Source organism: Elephas maximus, chromosome 26 (genome assembly GCF_024166365.1).
Source record: "Elephas maximus indicus isolate mEleMax1 chromosome 26, mEleMax1 primary haplotype, whole genome shotgun sequence".
In the NCBI taxonomy this organism is placed as follows: Eukaryota; Metazoa; Chordata; class Mammalia; order Proboscidea; family Elephantidae; genus Elephas; species Elephas maximus.
The window spans coordinates 25,924,554-25,943,698 of record NC_064844.1 but is presented as its reverse complement, the minus strand read 5'-3'; the positions used below and the strand labels follow the sequence as shown (position 1 = coordinate 25,943,698).

Genomic DNA, 19,145 nt, shown 5'->3' with positions numbered 1-19,145 from the left:
ATCTTTTTGGTTAGCAGCTGAGCGCTTTAGCCACTGCACCTCCAGGGCTCTTTTCTCCAGCAGTAGGTTCCTGGAAACCATGTTGGAAAACAGTGTGAAAAATCAATCGTACTCTCCCACTGCTTTGTCCAGCCTGTGTTTTCTCACTTTTCCCCCCATGTCCACACTAAGTGCTGGGAAAGCAGTACACTAAGTGCTGGGAAAGCAGTACGCCAACTGGATTGACTGTGGAAACTGCAGAAACAGAGCCTTAAAGTGACGCTTGCTGGGAAGGGCTGTAAGAGAACAGAGGTGCCCCTTAGCCTTAGGAAGGCAGCAGCTGTGAAATGTGAGGAGAGTAGCAGGAGGCGAAGGAGGGGGCCAGCCCAGAGTCTGCATTTCATGAGCACATACCAAATCCAAGGGAACACTAACAGCTTTCACTAAAATGTGGGGATGGAACTGTGTGGTGCTCTCAAAACTGGACGTAACCTGACTCCTGGCGTTCCCAGACCTAGGCAGTAACAAGAGCTGTGTGGTAAAGCCATAACTGCCTTGCTTTATTGCCTTACCAAGGAAAGGAAAGCGTTACCACCCACGCAGTGCAAAACCAAGTGACACGGGATCCTGAAAACTGTAACAGGAGGCTGCTCTTCTCCGCAACCCCACTGAGATCACGGTAGAAATCCTTTTCAGTCAGGTATAATAGACGTTTGATACAAAGGCCAGCGTTAGAGTCTACAAAATGTCTGGGGAGAAGACCCATTAAGTGCTTCAAAGAATCCATTTGGAGTCCTTTGGTGCATGTAAAACTAAAGAACCAACAGGCCACTTGAAACTGTATTTTTTAAGGCATTGTTGTAACTCCAAGAGCCTGCTCTCTGGTTGTTGTCGTTGTTAAGTGCTGTCAAGTTGGTTTTGACTCATAGCCACCCTATGTACAAAAGACCGAAACACTGCCTAGTCCTGCATCATCCTCACAATTGTTATGCTTGAGCCAATTGTTGCAGTGTCTGTCAGTTTGTCGTACTGTGGGTGGGGCTTGTGTGTTGCTGTGATGCTGAAAGGTATGCCACCGGTATTCAAATAGCAGCAAGGTCACCCATGGAGTACAGGTTTCCGCTGAGCTTCCAGACTAACACAGACTAGGAAGAATGATCTGGCAGTCTACTTCTGAAAACAATTGGCCCGTGAAAACTTTATGAATACCAGCAGGTTGCAACAATGGTTCTCAGGAATTGTTTCAGTGCTCCTAGGCTCTGCAGGGGGCAGCGTTGGGGTCTTCCTGGCACTTTCCAACGTCAGTCACTCCCTTACTCTGAGCGTGGAATGTACACTGGACGAAGAAGATAAATTGCTTGTGAAACTCCAGGGATCATAGGGATTAAAAAATAGACTGGCTAGATTATATATGCAGACACAAAAGCTTTAGTAGGAAGACAATAGGCTTGGAAGTCAGTTCAGCTCCAGGAAAAATCAGGACACTGCCACTTTTAAGTGTATAATTTCAGCACATTACATTACTGCTTCCCTCATGTGCAATAAAAGAGCTTAGTACGGTGACACAAAACTAATGAGTGTTCAACATATTTTAGTTCTATTTCTTCCCCTCATACCTGGCACATTTTGTTAGCTCCCATAGTGTCAGTCCCAACTCATGGCAACCCTGTGTACAACAGAACAAACTGCTGCCTGGTCCCGTGCCATCCCCATGATTGGTTGCAGAGCAAACCGTTGTGACCCACAGGGTTTCCATTGGCTGAATATCCCAAGTAGATTACCAGGCCTTTCTTCATAGTCTGGCACCTCCACTAAAACCAGCTCAGCATCATAGCAACATGCAAGCCTCCACTGAGGGACAGGTGGTGATCTGCACGAGGTGCACTGGCCATCTTACCAAGTGTCAACGAAGATGGCAGCATTCTTCCTACAAAGCCTACATGTAAGTGAATAAAGAAACTACAAACATAAGCTATCATTTACCTATAGCTTGTCCATGCTGATTTAAACTATTTTCCTCCAATTTTTCAGGTTAAAATGAATTGCTTCTGAATATCTTTTTTTTTTTTCCCCTTCTTTCCCACCCTCCCAGAATTATAACAGGCCAAAATTGTGACATTCACTGAGCCAAAATGAGATGAGGGGAAAAAAAAAAAAAAAGCCAAACCTGTTGCCATCAAGTCAATTCCAACTCATAGCGACCTTATAGGACAGAGTAGAACTGTCCCATAGAGTTCCCAAGGAGCGGCTGGTGGATTCGAACTGCCGACTTTTTGGTTAGCAGCCATGGCACTTAACTAGTACACCACCAGAGTTCCTGAGAGAAATACAGCAGCCAAAATTTCTACAGCACTTGTGTCGAATTGACTGATTTTAAGGTTGTAGAAACAAACTAACGGAGTTTGCAACAACCCACCTTATGTCCAAAGCGGCATGCGTTTCCCACTGTCCGGTCCAATGGTATACTCTATAGGACTGATTCGGTAGAGTCCAACTCTGCTTGCCATTTTTGCAATAATCTGACCCCAATTACAAGCTTTTAAAAGGATTTTTTTTCCCATGAAAATATTTACTTGTCCTGAACTTTTATGACCTTTTCCAAGATCCTATCAGAGCACATCTGGAAACAAGTAAGCGTTCTCTTCGACCAATTCAGGGTCATACCTTTTGGGTGCTAAAGTGGTGTTCACGAGCCAAAGCATCAATGGCGTTGTGCGCAATTTTTGCTTCATGATTCCTTTTCCTGTTTTCACAGCAACAGGAGCTATGGGCTGGAAAAAACATAAACATCCTTGGCCCAGCACAGCCCTGCCATCTGTGAGGGTGGGGTGTGAGGGCCTAGAGAGTCACAATCCGGGCCTGTGAAGTTGTCTCTCTTGGACCAGGTCAAAAGGTCAGCAGAAAATATCTCCATATCATATATTACAGAATACTCTCACCCATCTGTTCTACCGGACATTTTTCCATTTATTAATTCACGCTAAAAAAATGAACAAATGGATTAGGATGCTGCTGAGGGGAAAAAAAGTGTCCGGCATTTTCAGAGGGAGCAGAAAGGTGAAGTCTTAAAATGTCAATCTTTCAGAATTGCAAATTAATTCCCATTTTGCTAGGTTGCTTATTATTGAAATTGAAACCCTGGGATTGTTCTCATAAATTCAAAAACACAGAGATCAGGAATTTGGTAGGCAACTGGATGATGAAGGCCTGTTGGGGGAAAAAAAAAAGCAAAAGCAAGCACCTAACACCTAAAATGGCCAAACGAAATGTTTCAAATGCAGCATGTGAATTCAAGCATTTGTAAACAGTAGGTGAAGTGAACGTTAGGCTGTATTCGCTACAACATAAAGTAAAACTTCATAACAAGATTATGAAAGTGATTTTTATTATTTTGGTTAATGGTGCCCCATTATAGGTAATTACAATATAGAATTTTCTAAGATAGAATATCTAACAGTAAAAGCCACGTATTAACGCTGTGTCCCCAAAATCCATTTCAGTTACAACTGTGTACCGTGCACCGCGGCTGCTATGTGCGTAAAGTACAAAATTATGAAAAGGGTAAATAAAAAGTCATCCTTCAGTTATAGTAATGAGCTACTAAAGTGTACCTTTTTATTCACACAGTTGTGTCATAGCTAAAATCATACAAATCCATCTATCTGCTATGCAACTGCTTGATCTAATATAGATCTAAGGTGGAAATATTAAGGCTGTAGTAACATTTCACAGGTAAACGCTAAGTTCTGGAACATGAGAGCTTTTAGATAACCCACAAAACAAACCTGAGGCATCTTTTGTTTTAGAAAAAAAGCAATTTTCTTACAAAGTCAAAGCTTTAATGTCTTTCATCAGGCATTTCATAAACAAATGCACTTTAACTACGGCAATAACCTGGAGCAGATGTTCTGACTTTAGTGGTGGTGAGCAACTACGTTCCATCTCTGGCAGAAGTAAAATGAGGCGTTCTGATGAAGCCAGTGATTCGATTACTATAGCCCCCAAACTCAGGTTTGTTTGTTTGTTTGTTTTTTGGTTTTCTTCCTTTAACTAGGCTATACACAGATTAAATAAACCAGGTAACCTCCTAACAAGTCCTTTACTTTCTTCTACATAAGCAAAAAAAGCTTTCCCGTCACCACAAACACCAGGTGATGACTAAGCCCACGTGCATAGAAGCAGGTTATGACATACCTGGGCCTGGCTGACTTAATGAACTATCCAGATTGGTACGTGATTACTGTTGCGGCCACACATCTCTAAATCAGAGTCAATAGGCTAGGGCGGCCCCAATTCACTGTCTCATCCTGTTGGGATATATATAACATTTTGGCATAACCAATGACCAAAAAATTAAAAAATATTGGGTTAGCGTGATTTCTATAGTTCACCTAAATACCTTTTAAAAATACTGACATCCTTTTTCATATTCAAGAGATAAACAGCTATAAAAGTTTTAATAATAAAAAATTATATGATTCTTATTAATAAAAAACTCCAAATTACAAAATAGATCTTCTATGTTATTGTTGTTTTGTACCATCGAGTCGATTCCAACTCACGGTGACCCTGTGTGTTACAGAGTAGAACTGCTCCATAGGGTTTTCTTGGCTGTAAGCTTTATGGACACAGATCGCCAAGACTTTTCTTCCTCCGTGCTGTTGGGTGGGTTCAAAGGGCCAATGTTTTGATTACTGGCTGAGTGTAAACCATCTGTGCCACCCAGGGACCCATGCTGTCATTAAGAACAATTTTTTTTAAGTCTATTTGTGATTTAACACTGGCACACTAAACATCTTTTTCTTAATGTTTATACTTTAAATTTTGTGCTTCAAATTAATTAACTTGCAATGAATGAGGAAATGTTTAATTATCTTCCCTCCTTTTCATTCTCTCTCTTTTCTATTTTCACCTCCCCGCTCCCCCACACACATACAATACACCCTTTGTATTTTGACTAAAAGATTCTAAAACACTTAATAAAAACGTAACAAGCGATAAGCTTTTAGGACATTGTAGACCTTTCTTTTGAAGTTCACAAGCAATGAACACTAAAACTTCAAAGTTCACTTTGCATTCTTCCATCACTTTTTTAAAAAGTTTTTGGTTATTTACATAAGCTGAATAGACACATTTCGTTCACACTTTATGTTTTCACAGCCACCAAAGTGACTGCTCACTAGGTTGGCCGTTCTAAATATCACAACTGGATCTGGCAGCTACGCTGTAACACAAACAAAAGAGCCTCCCCGGACTACCTTCCGACTTCCCAAAAAACAGACATTAATTATGATTTTTTAAAAATCAGTTTAAAGGAGAAAAGAAACAAAATGGACCTTTCTTTGTTTGGCTTCTAAAAAAAAAAAAAAATTCTGGCTTCTAGGTCAGTTATGACAGCATTTCTTCCTTCTTGTTACCTAATAAAGAGAACACCCAGACAGCTCCTTGGGGTCTCCACTAGGATCAGGCAGAAACAGATCCAATTTCTCGGCCTTCCACAGCTAATGACCAGCTTTCCACCAACTTCAACACTCAATAATCAGATGGCTTTAAAATTCAGTTAAAATATAAACATGCTAGGAGTTTGGAATTTTAACATATGAATTAGATCAATTTGTGGTATTTCAAAAAGAGATGCTATATTATGATGCTATATTATAATAGATGCTACATTAAAACTGGGGTTTTGGGGTTATACTAAAACAATACTGTGAAATGATAAGGAACACATCTTACAGACCCCACTTTGAGGTTTATCTGTTCTCATCCAAGTTTTGGTTGAGAAGAGAGACTTTTCTTCAGTTGGGTTTCCGTGATGTAAAAAAAAGTAAATCATAATGATTATTATATATATATACATATTTGACTTAATCAAGCTCATTTAACATATTTGAGCCCAAATTTGTTGAATATGTTGTACTTTTTGATTTACAATGACATCATGAAAGACATACATGATTCAACCTTTTCCTAATATTAACATATTGTTCATGAATACTTATGCAATATATATGCATATTGAAAATTATTTGGCAAAATGTTTTTTATTTATACCTATGAGACTAATTGAAATCAGTGTATTACAATCACATAATTTAAAGCTTTGCTAGGCAGACAAATTATTTTTCTCATATTTGGAATACTATCACTTTGGCAACCAAGAAAGAGATGGCTTCAGCTTGAAATTTTACAGTTCACAACCTACACTTTAAAATTCACGATAAATGACTGAAACCCACTAAACCAAAAAACCCACTGCTGTCGAGCTGATTCTGACTCATAGCGACCCTACAGAGACAGAGTAGAACTGCCCGATAGAGTTTCCGAGGAGCATGTGGCGGATTTGAACTACCGACCTCTTGGTTAGCAGCGATAGCACTTAACCACTACGCCACCAGGGTTTCCTGAAACCCACTATCGTCTCTGTATCAGCCATGAATTTCTTTTTGAGCAACTTTATGACTTGTCCTAAAAAGTACAGAAGCCCACCAGTAGGCAAAAAGATAACTCCATCCATGAATACTACAGCCTATCATAGCTATTTTATTGAAAAAGTGAGAAAGGAAATCTCTGATCTTTACCATTTTCCTTATCGCGCCCTCAGTCACACATCTTACACTGAAGTGACTTGCCTTTGCATATTCAACAATATGTTCTGATACCTTGCGTAATGCAGTTTTCTATGGTGCAGATTTCGGTTCATGGAAGATACATCTTGGATCCCACTCAAGAAGGTTTGGTTAATAAAATACCTCTTCATTAGGGTTTGTGCGTGTGTGTGTGACTCTAAAGAATTCTCTCTCAAAAAAATATAGCACAGATATATATATACTTATAGAAGCATTCCTTGAGTCCTTTAATTCTTTGACTCAAAAAATCTTCCGGGAGCTCCTGCACAGCCCAGTGCTCAGGAAGAATCACCCCAGGCAGGTGTGGAGCACACCCCATCTACAGTCTGCGGGTTTATGCACGCGTTACAGGCTAAAAGCACAGAGAAGCTAAGACAAATTGCATTTTACTCCCATACCCCCAGACCTGCGAACTTCTAAGATTTTAGCTGGCCTCTGGCTTCTCACTGGCAATCTTCCTGGGCTTGTAACTTTTGGACAGCATGATCAAGGAGCTCCATAGACTCCCTGAGAGTGACGTTGATTTTAAATGACTTGGGTTTAATGGTCAGGCCATAAGTGAAATCCATTTTCCAGGGCTCGTCAGGGTTGGCCCTGAAATTGCATTGGTGAGCCAAGATGGAGAAGAAGAGAAATAGCTGCATCTTGGAGAGTTCTTCCCCGATGCACCGCCGTTTGCCCACTGAAAAAATCATCACGCTGCTGGCCAGGTTCTTGTTGATGAAGCCGTCCTTGTCCAAGAATCTGGCTGGATTGAAGTCCTCAGGGTTAGCCCACTTCCCTGGATCATGATTCACTGACCACTGGTTAACAAAAACCACCGTGTCCTTGGGGATATGGTAGCCCAGGACAGAGGCATCGGTGGTGGTGGCGTGAGGAATGGTGACCGGCACGAAGCTGGAGAAGCGCATGGCTTCATAAAGAAAGGCCATGATGTAGGGCAGATTGGGCTGGTCGTCCATACAGGGTAGACGATCTCTACCCACAACTTGATCCAGTTCTGCCTGTACTCGAGCCTGGACTTCAGGATACCTGTTTGGTTTTAATAGAGGGAGTAAACAAGTGAGAAAAATTAATTCTTCTTTCATATTTCACTTTTCTTTATCTGAGCCAGTGAATGAACAAACATTTCCAGCAGACAGACAGTTCTCACCTTTATACAAAGATAATTGTTATCTTGATAGATAATGGCTGCATATTTTCTAAATTTAAAAGCAAACTCCCAAAAGGAAAGCAACAATGGTTGCAGAACGTGAAGAATGTAATCAATGTCACTAAATTTTATACGTAGAAATTGTTGAACTGGCAAATGTTTTGTTGTAAGTACCAGAATTTTTTTTTTTTTAAACAAATTTCCAGTGTTGGTGAGATCATGGTACAAACTGCAATACTTATTCATGGTTGCCAACAGAAACTGCTAAAACCCTTCTGGAAAACAAAATCCCATTACAAAGCAAGAGCCATAAGGACAACCCACCCTCTCCTTTTTTGGCCCAGTAACTCATATCTGAAATTGTACTTTCGGGAAATGATTTAACATGTACAAAAATATGTAACCAAACAATAGCTAATTTTTTTTAATGCAATCTGGATCAATGATCAACATTAAAGCTTAATAAGTGATTATAACTATATATTACTATGGCAAACATTATCAAAAATTACTAAAATACATGTTAAATCATGGGGAATGGTCCACTACATTAAATGAAAGTATCAGAAAAATTTTTAAAAACTACCTAATTATTGAAACTCTGAAAAAAAAATTGAAGCATGTCTGTGGTTGAGTTAAGGGCAGTTTTTAAAAATTGCTTCTTTAACGTCACATGGCAGGGTCTGCAAACGTTTTTCATAAAGGGCCAGACAACAAGTATTTTAGGCTTTGTGGGCCCCTCTGTAGCAACTACCTAACTCTGCCTTGTCCTATAGCCTGAAAACAGCCATAGACAACACAAAAACAAACAGGCAAGGCTATATTTCACTACAACACATACAAAGTGGTGTAATTTGCTGACCTCTGTTATAAGATCAGAAACCCTGGTGGTGTAGTGGTTAAGTGCTACGGCTGCTAACCAAGAGGTCAGCAGTTCGAATCCACCAGGTGCTCCTTGGAAACTATTGGGCAGTTCTACTCTGTCTTATACGGTCACTAGGAGTTGGAATCGACTCAACGGCAGTGGGAGTGGGTCATAAGGTCTTTCCCTAAAAAGAAGAGAGAATTTTTCTCAGCTCTACTGAATTGAAAGCGGCATCTAAATTGTTTTCTTTTTGCTGCCCAATAGTAGTACATGTTTTCCGACTTCTCTCCCCTCTTCCCTTCCGTACATTTTTCTATGACCTTAATACTAAAAAGCGATTTTAAGTACACAAAAAATTTTAATTTGTGAAAGTAACTACACGGTATCTAAAGAAACAAATGCTGTGAAAAGAAACGTCTCTCCCTTCCAAATGCTTCCAGGACAACAGCTTTAGGGGTCCCCACCGCTCCCTTAAGTAGCCCTGGTGGCGCAACGGTTAACGCTGGGCTGCTCCCCGAAAAATCAGTGGTGAACCCATAAGCCTGGAGATCTGATTCCCTAAAGATTACAGCCTAGGAAAACCTATGGGGCGTTCTACTCTGTCATAAAGGGTCGTTATGAGTCGGAATCCATTTTACAGCATACAACAACAAGCGCTTCCTTGTGGGTGGAGAAAGGGCCCTCAAGCCGCAATCAAGATTGGCCTGGAGTGCGGCGTCTCGCCCCTGGAGTAGAATTGCTAGATAAAACATTGGACACTTGATAAAACTTGAATTTCAGATAAACGACTCATCTTTCAGTGTAAGTACATTCCAAGCAAAATTTATTTGCTAAATCTGGCATCCCTATTCCAGGGTCCTGTTTAATTCGTGTGTGCACAGAGCGTGGCAGAGGTCGACGCCCTTCATCAAGGTAGGCACTGGGGCCCTGTAAGCCAAGCTCAGAGCAGAGACAGTAAGGTCTGCAGGCTCCTTCTGGCTCTCCTATTTGCCTTTCTAGATACCGCTCTGCACTGGGTGAAAGTACTTCTCAGGTTCTACTCCGACATGGCTCCTACTCCAAGTGCTGCGGTTTTATAAACCCAACGCGGCCCGCTGGTTTCTGGCCGCCACCCTAAAGCTTCCGTGCCCGCTAACCGTCAGCGGGGCCAGGCTGCGAGCCTCCGAGCGGTGCCTTTCCTCGGAAACGAAAGCCCTACCCGGCGGCGCGCTCCTTGAGATTTGCCTGGCGCAGTGCGGATGACTCGCTGAGCTGGTTATGCTACTGTGTTTATTTAACATATTCACTGCATTACACTTTCTTTCTGAACCGTTCCAATTTTGCTTTTCCTGCGTCAGGGAGGGAGAGTGCAGAGCGGATCTGCCGCCACTTTGTAAATCGTATTTTTCTAAAGGGGTTTCTCGCAAATCTGTCCCCATTCGGAAGCAGCGGTGGTGGGGAATAAAGACAAAATTTGAGATGAGGGGAGGTCCAGACGCTCCTGGGTGGGGTGTGTGCGCGCGCGCATGTCTCGGTCCCCCACTGTGCGCTCCCTGCCTTCACTTCTGGGGTGCGATTTAAGTTTTGAGGGGTGAAGACCTAGTGCGAAACACCGAACCCTGCGCTCTGGTTGCGACCATAGCTTGTTCGGGTCTCATTCGCCCATAAACAGAGGAGAAAAGGCAGGCCTGACCCAAGCCTACTGGGGGCTGTACCTGGTGAAGAGGACCAGCAGCCATTGCAGCGCGGTGGAGAGCGTGTCCTGGCTGGCGCCGAAGATGTCGGTGACAGTGGACGGCACATACTCCAGGTCCAGCCGCGCGCCGCCGTTGCCCGAGCCGTTGGTCTCCTCCTTTCCTGCCAAGAGGATAAAAGCGTCCATCATATCGCGGGGCGCGGCCCCTGGCCGAAGGCTTTCCCGGTGCCTCACGAACTTATCGAGGACGAAGTTGCTGAAGTCGCGGTTGAGCTGCTGGAATTGGCGGAAGGCGGTGCGCACTGGGTTGGGGAAGCGCTGCAGCCAGGGTAGCACGTCCACCAAGCTGCCCGCACCGACTGTGCGCCCGAAATCCTCGTTGTGGCTGAGCAGCCCGCGGAACTCGGCGTCGTCGTGGCTGTAGCGGCAGCCGAAGCACACGGCGCTCATGACGTTGGCCACGGCCACCACGGTCAGCGGCCTCGGGTCGACGAAGGTGCCGCCCGCGCTGCCGCGAACCAGCAGCGCCACCAGCTCGCGCGCCTCGCCCAGCACGTGGCCCTCGAGGACGCGGCGGCTGCGCGGCTGGCGCGTGGAGAAGGCGCGCACCGTGCTGTAGGCCGCGCGCCGCCGCGCCTTCCAGTTCTCCGAGTACCTGCCGAAGGCCAGGCTGCGGCCGTCCGACACCACGCGGAAGGAGGCGAAGGGCGGCCGGTCGGCGAAGGCCCCTCCCTGCTGCACCAGGGCCTGGTGGATGGCGCGCTCCCCGTTCAGTACCACGACAGGGCAGTTGCCAAGTCGGATCTGGAAGACGTCGCCGTAGCGCTGGGCCAGGCGCGCGAACGAAAGGTGAGGCGCCGGGCCCACAGCCGCGGCGTTTCCGATCAGCGGCCACGGGAAGGGCCCTGGCGGCGCGGACGCGGCCTGCCGCCGCCGCTGCTTCAACAGCCACTGGCCCACGTGCACGGCGACCAGCACGGAGAGGAATAGCAAGAGCGTGGTCTGCTGTGTGGACAGCGGGCTAGCCGGCCGGGGATCGTCTGGACTGAGGCTGGTGGCCATGCTAGGGACAGAAGGGCGAAGGTATGACATTCGGGTTTGCAGAGAAAGGTGTGTGCGTCCCAGAGTCCTAGCCCAGCCTCTGGTCTACCGTCAGCCTTTGGGTGGAGAGGAGGTCGTGCAAAGGTCAGGTCAAGGCAGGATCTCTGGGAAAGTGGCTGAAGCCGTCCCTTCGCATCCCCAACCCACTCTCCAAAGGAGAAGGGAAGGGGGCGTGTTCTGACTGTGACTCAGTCCCCCCTCCCGTAGCCGCGTAACGGTTTTTGCAATTCGGGGACAGACAACACCGGGCATCGAGGCGGTGGCTCTCGGTTCCCTCTAAAGTGCCTATCTTCACGGCCCCTGCGCCCCGCCCCACCCCGGACCTGCGATGACTCATCAGAGTAGAACGCGGGAAGGTGCATCTGCGGAACGACTCACCTGCGGGAAGGCGAGGTTTCCAGCGGCGCGGGACAGCCGGCTCAGAGAAGGGGTTGGGGCCTTTACAGAGGACAGGAAGTCAGCCCGAACGTCTCTCGGAACTCGGAGGCGCCCTAGACACCTGCTGCCCACTTTAGATGCTTTAAGCACCCACTCCGGGGTCCCTTGGCGTCGTCAGAAAAAGGTTCCTCCTTTGCCAATCCCCGCTGAACTTGGAGCCCCAGGGTTTTCTCACTGCATTGGGATTGGGACTGAGAGGTCGATGCGTGGAGTCAATTCCGAGCCCACAGCCCCCGAGCGACTCTAGCAGCTAGCGTCGCAAAGATGTGGCCCGTATGCACACAGTCACTCCAGAGTCCCAACGCGCCATCCCACTTCTCTGAGTTTTAAGGACTGGGCAAGGGGAGGAGGAAGCCGGACCTGGCAGGGGCGGAGCTTGCGGGGGGTGGGGCGGGGGCGCCAGGACCTTCCCAGCCGCACCGATCGGCGCTCGGTCTGTGCGCACCGGTGGTCACGCGAGGGGGCCGCGCGGCGTTCTCTCCGAGGGGCTTTGAGCAGAAAGTGGCGGCTTCACCAGAAGCGTTGGTGTGAATTTTTCGTTTGCCCAAAAGCCGCTCTTAATCCCGGTCATCCCCCAGTCGAGGCCTCAGGGAGCAGAAACTGCTCATTCAGATGCGCTTACCGTGGGAGCGCGCCCCACAGCCCGAAAGTTTAGTTGGCTCGACCTCCCTTCCCTTGCAATGACTGGAGCTTTGTTCTCAGAGAGAGAATCGCTCTGAATCCTTGGGTGCTCCATCCCGAGAAAGGAAACCTGTTCGTTTGGAAATGAGAAAGCTTGTCTGAGGTGGCCGGTTGCCACGTTATTCCTTCCACCACCCCCCCCCCTTTTAATGTTCTCCCAAGCAAATGGGCCCCTCGGTTGAGGCCCTTTGGCGCCTAACGTTCTTGGACCGCGTGCGGCAAGATGCCCTAAAAGACTGCACTCCGCCCCAGTGCTGCTGGCCCCGAGGTTTCCCGCGGAGAAAGCACCCCAGGTGGCGCCGCTGCCCTGTTACCCTGCTGCGTCCGGAGGCCGTTGGCGTCCGGCCCGCAGCCGAGCTAGGGCGAACGGGGAGGAGAGGACACTCGGAGGATTCCAGGAGTAAGAGACCCAGGGTGGAGGGGTGGGGGCAAACCGCTGCGCCAGCGAACTTTCTGGGGTTGAAAAGTTTCCTCTGCAGTCACCTCCCCCTTGCGTGCGGAGCTTGTGCCTTGCGTGTTTGGCTTCTGGAAAGTTGGCTTCAGTCATATCCCTCGGCGCTCCTCGCGGCCGCCTCTGCTGCTCTTCTCACGGCACCTGTCACGCAGGGGCGGCAACCCAGGGCGGGGTGCTGGCTGCGCCACACCGCGTGGCGCACGCACGGCTGCAGTCCGGGGTGTCCGCCCGGCCGGGGAAGAGGACGCCCGGGCCACCACTCACAAGCGGGGCCGGGGCGTGCTTCGCCACCACGCAGCGCATTCGCGGCTCCATCTCCTTGCAGGGCGCGGGTGCGCTCGCGTTGGGCGCGTTTTCTTCAAAATTGAAGCCGGCGGCTAGCCTCCCGTCCCTTCCCTACTGGCTGGTGCAAGACATTGGGGAGTTCAAGGTCTTGTCCGCATGGCTGGGGAAAGGGCGAACCCAGCAGGTGGGAGTGAGTGGAATGTTAACCAAGTAGGAATCGTACCTCGGGGCATCCGGGCTCATCGAGTGTAAATATAAAAGTGGCCCGTTTACCGCTGGACAACGCTGTGCTTTGCGCTTTGTGGGCGCTGCTAATCCTCTACTGTTTATCGCCCCGTTTATAGATGAGGAAACTGGGGTTCAGAGAGCTTATGTGACTTAAACGCAGAATCACACAGCTACAAACAGGCGGAGCCAGGATTTGAAGCCAGGAAATCCCACTCCAGACCCTCAAACAAGTTTACACAGAACGAAATCCGCAGATAAATGGCACAAATACTTTTCAGCCTGTCTTAAAAAAAAAAAAAAAAACTTCAGCTAGAAGGATTTTTTTTTTAAAGTTTACCAAAAAATAGTTTACTCTGTATTTCTTTTTCAGAATTGAAACAGTATGCTCACCTTTTGCAATCAAATTGGTTTTGAATGTATGAGGGCTATGGACTGTCTCATATTTGATCGTGTAATAACTGATTAAATTTTAAAGAAACTAGCGGGGATCTGAGAAGAGACTGCTTCTTGAGACTACCTTTTTTGAAATCAACCATAAAATGCCTGAACTGATAGGAAAATATCAGTTTGTAAGTCTCCATTCCGTAACTTTTGGGAGGTTCTCTGGAAATGATTCCCTATCCCATGATGGAGTACTTGGATCAGTAATATAGTGGTTTTTTTTTTTTTTTAAGCAACTGGGTAAATACGCATTGATTTCTCAGAGCTTGCATTGGCTTACATTGCCTTTGCGATGAGTTTCATAACTTTAATAGGTCCAGCTTTGCAAGACCCTCATCCTAATAATTCACAGCTCTATTGCGTGCATCGATCTCTTGTTAGCCTTTACTTTAGTTGACGGAAATTATCTGTGGGCTAAAGCCAATACTGAGCTCTCAACATTGCTGAAAGTCTTTATCACAGTATTGCTACCAGAATCAAAGCAGATGAAAGTTGCCTTTAAATCAGTAAATTTCTATCTTAAAAATTATAAAGTAGGGTTGTTCTCAAGACCTCCTGTTTAACTCCTGAATAATACCATACAATTTTCAGATAAACTACAGTGCATGCCTTCTTGCCACAGCAAATAGAACAGGCATGTCTTTTAAACTCTGGTTTTTCAGGCTCAGCTCATGCTCTAGGACAGGCCTGGAAAAGCAGAGGAATTAGTTGGGCAAATGCAGTCAGAAAGACAGACCCTTATCAATTATGACCAATCAAAATGACTGGCTATAGAAACACCTTCTTCAGAATCTTCAGGTGATTCGTGGTACAGACCTCTATCACAGGTCCCATCTGGTACCTGATGAAGACTTTGGGTAAATCCAGAGTCTTGTGGGTACCTGCCATCCAGCTCCTGCCCAAGGTGGGCCTCTCCCTCTGGTAAGAATCCATATCAGGCTCTTTAATTATCAGCACAATTTCTCAACCCCAGCAGGCATCTTATGCTCAGGGATCTCCTTCTAGTCAACAACATAGAATATAGGGATTTCATCTTCCCAAATCTCAAACTTGAATTATTTGCTGCAAATACTTTCAAAAGAACAGCTAAACTAGAGGGATAGTCTAGAGGTTTAAATACTTTATACTGTATTGATTCCAAGAAACAGAAACCCAGCTTAAGCTTGTTTAAGCAGGACAGGAATGCACTGGCTAACACGGCAGAGAAGGGTAAGTGTGGTGCGTCGCAGGATAGAAGGTCCCAGGGCTTCTCCATTTGATCTCAGTCTATGCTGTTCTCTGCTTGGGCTTTGTTCTTCATACATGCTTTGCATGGTGGGGAAGCTGGCAATGATCAGCCTCAAATTAACAACCACAAAAGAAGAGAACTTTTTTTTTTTGAAGGTCATTTATACAAAGCCCATGGAAGGACTCTGAAGCGCCAAGTCAGCATCAGGTACCCACCCCTGTGGCCAAGGAGGCTGGGTCTGTTATCGGAAAAAGAGGGGTGGGGGAAATCATGCTGGGAAGTCAAAGATAGGAGCCACCACAGACTACCCTATGCATCCCACTGCTGCCAATCGCTCGCTTTTAGGTTGGAGGACAACCCTCGTTATCAGTAGTATTTTAAACCAGCAAATTAGATAGACACATTGTGGTTGGAACCAGTAGCCAAGAAAACTCAACCCGTGTGCCATGAGGTTGAAAGTTGGCTTTCTTCATGGGCTTTCTCTCTCGCATGATCTCTGTGTTGATTTTATGGGTACTTTTTTTTTTTTTTTTACTGTGCTCTCCCATGCACCCCCAAACACACATACATGCATGCACCAAGATGAGAGTGGAGAAGAAGCAGCAGTGTCTGCAAGTCTTTGATGTGTGGGCGGGGCTGGATTAAGGCATGTGAGGACCCTAAACGCTGATAATCAATGGTGCCCCTCCTCTGCTTAGGCACCGAACAGGATATGTAAGTTATATGTATACATCAGTATATATGTCTGTACGTGTTTGCATTTTAGCTCTCCATGATATAACTTCTTTTTAAATGAGACTATAATATTAGCAGATGAACACAAAAAGTGAGGTACGCCATTTCAGCAGAATGAGTTGAACTGGATTATAAAATTTTTAGCGGATGCAGGGTACTAAGATTTTTACTATATTCCACATTTTTTACAAAAAGAATGTTACACATATTCTACAACAAAGAAAATTAGTCAGTGAACTTAGTTTTTCAACGATCAATGTAAAATTCTGTTTATCTCCCACATTGAAAAGTTGACTTTCATCAATTTTGCTTTAAAATGGCTCGTACTTCAGTTTTGATTCCTATTTTGGAATAAATGCTATAATTATAAATAAAGAAATGATAAGATGCCATATAAGAAAATTTAATGATCAGAAAACAAATATTGCAACAAATTACTATATTTTATCTTTAGATAGATTTTCATCTCTAACATATTATAATTAAAAACATTTCTTAGGAATTCTTCAATGATTTCATCACAATTAAGCTGCCAAAAAATGTCTACTTCCACACATAATAAGGATAATGAATCAAGTCTTTCCTGAATTGTTGTATGCTGAGGGTTTTTGAGTCTCTTTAGGGACAAAGTGAATGTTCTGTTACGCAATTTGTGATCATGAACGTTAGAAATATGCAATTGGGAAATATGCATTGTATTTTATCTTCTGTTATGAAATCATAGATGCCTACATGAGTAAAATTGGTCTTTCCTGAATCTGTAAATGTAGTTCTCATGTAAGAATGAAATTGTCACACTTCTCCATTAAAGGTTTGTACTTAAGTCATCCAGATAAGCCTGCTCTAATTTCTTGGATGCCCTCATGCAGTCTTCATCAGGTACATTCACGTTGTTTAAGAAGGAAAATCTATTTGAAAGAACTTCATATATCTTTGCTCTTCTTTTCACTCAAGATTCAAGTGCATCAGTGATGGCGTAGTATGTGATTATGCAAAATTGGTATCTTACACTCAATTGTTTTGGAGCACTTCCGTCATTGTTTCTTTCTAAGGCATCTGCAATGGTGTACTGCTTGATAATCAGTATTTGTTTTGTTGTGTTTTCGAAATCTTCTCTTTAAGTATGTAAATGTTCTGTTAATGACTGGTAGGCTTTTGTGCATGTCTTTAAATTTACTTCTGAGTCTTGAAGAGCTTGACTCGTCCAATGAAAATGCTGCAATATGTTGTTCCACATAACCAACATAAATACATACTCTAGTGTTTGCATTTTGTTGGTGATATTTTCAGCTTCTCTTTCAGTATCTCCATTTTGTGTCTGTTCTTCAGCAATATTTTCTAAGGCATCTAGAATCTGAGTGTACAGCTCCAGGATTGCACTCATTGCTACACCATGCACTTCCCATTGTGTATTGGAAAGGCATTTCAATACTCGATCATTGCCTAAATATGTTTTAAGAGCTGCCGTCAGTGAGACGAGGCAGGAAAAAATGTATAGAGTAACTCAACAGTAGAAAAAAGATCAGCTGCTTCCAGACAACAATCTGCTGTGCTACATCCTACAAGGTTAAGTGAATGTGAAGCATGTGGTATGGAAATGGCTTATTCCTTGTGTTCTAAAATTTGCAGTTGCATGCCTTTATAACACCCTGACCTATTCGCAGCATTGTCATAGGACTGGCCTCTGCACTTAAAAAATCAGTTTTGCCGGCTCTGACATATCCGACAAAATTCTTATCTCTAAAACATATAGGAAAATCCCGCACCTCTACAACGAAAAGACAAATAATCCAATTAAAAATGGGCAAAGGATATGAATGGACAGTTTACCAAGAAGACATTCAGGCGGCTAACAGAAACATGAAGAAATGCTCACGTTCACTAGTCATTAGAAAAATGCAAATCAGAATGACAATGAGATACCGTCTCACCCCAACATTACTGGCACGAGTCAAAAAACCGGAAAATAACAAGTGTCGGAGAAGCTGTGGGGAGCTTGGAACTCTTATGCACTGCTGGTGGGAATGTAAAATGGTACAACCATTTTGGAAAACAATAAGGTGCTTCCTTAAAAAGCTAGAAATAGAAATACCATACGATCCAGCAATTCCACTCCTAAGAATATATCCTAGAGAAATAAGAGCTGTCACACAAATAGACATATGCACGCCCAAAGTCATTGAGGCATTATTCACAAAAGCAAAAAGATGGAAACAATCTAAGTGCCCATCAGCAGATGAATGGATAAACAAACTTTGGTACATACACACAATGGAATACTATGCAATGATAAAGAACAATGATGAATCTGTGAAACATCTCACAACATGGATGAATCTGGAGAGCATTATGCTGAGTGACATAAGTCAATCACAAAAGGACAAATACTGTGTGAGATCACTATCATAAAAACTCATGAAAAGGTTTGCACACAGTGTCTTAGTCATCTAGTGCTGCTATAACAGAAATACCACAATTGGATGAATTTAGCAAAGAAATTTATTCTCTCACAGTCTAGTAGGCTGCAAGTCTGAATTCAGGGCATCAGCTCCAGGAGAAGGCTTTCTCTCTCTTAGCTCTGGAGGAAGGTTCTTGTCATTAGTCTTTGAGGAGCTTCTCAGGCACAGGGACCCCAGATCCAAAGGACGTGCTCTGCTACCAGCACTGCTTTCTTGGTGGTATGAAGTCCTCATGTCTCTCTGCTTGCTTCTCCCTTTTATATCTCAAAAGGATTGACTTAAGACATTATCTAATCTTGTAGATCTAATCAGTATAACTACCGCTAATCCATCTCATTAAATCCTGATGGGATTTACAACATATAGGGCAATCACATCAGATGACAAAGTAGTAGACCATCATACAATACTGGCAATCGTGACCTAGCCAAGTTGACGCGTATTTTTGGAGACAATTCAGTCCATGACACATAGGAAGAAATAATGTTTGATGGTTATGAGGATGGGGAGGGGCAGGGAAGGAAAAACACTAACTAGACAATAGATAAGTGGTAACTTTGGTGAAGAGTAAAACAGTACACAATACTGAGGAAGTCAGAACAACTTGACCAAGGCAAAGTCATAGAAGCTTCACAGACACATCTGAACTCCCCAAGGGACTAAGTTACTGGGGCTGAGGGCTGGGGACATTTAGCTCAATTGGCATAACATAGTTTATAAAGAAAATGTTTTATATCCTACTTTGGTGAGTAGCATCTGGGATCTTAAAAGCTTGTGAGTGGCCATCTAAAATA

The 19,145-nt window shown here is 44.6% G+C and overlaps 1 protein-coding gene across 1 annotated transcript; it reads right to left on the bottom strand.

Moving 5' to 3' along the window:
* Positions 1 to 3,337: 3,337 nt before the first annotated feature.
* LOC126068086 (cytochrome P450 1B1) lies at positions 3,338 to 12,169 on the bottom strand. Its single transcript, XM_049870463.1, has 3 exons — positions 11,781 to 12,169; positions 10,321 to 11,364; positions 3,338 to 7,640 (listed from the first exon to the last, which is right to left on the bottom strand). Exons 2-3 carry the CDS (start codon positions 11,361 to 11,363, stop codon positions 7,052 to 7,054), a joined length of 1,632 nt encoding a protein of 543 aa, XP_049726420.1. The 5' UTR covers position 11,364; positions 11,781 to 12,169; the 3' UTR covers positions 3,338 to 7,051.
* Between the last annotated feature and the right edge of the window lie 6,976 nt (positions 12,170 to 19,145).

What these genes read in the sequence shown, in the direction of transcription:
- LOC126068086 (XM_049870463.1), bottom strand. Translation starts at nt 11,363, where the DNA reads ATGGCCACCAGCCTCAGTCCAGACGATCCCCGGCCGGCTAGCCCGCTG. An exon ending in CTGCTGGTCCTCTTCACCAG is followed by an intron (nt 7,641 to 10,320) that starts GTACAGCCCCCA and finishes AAAACCAAACAG; the next exon opens with GTATCCTGAAGTCCAGGCTC.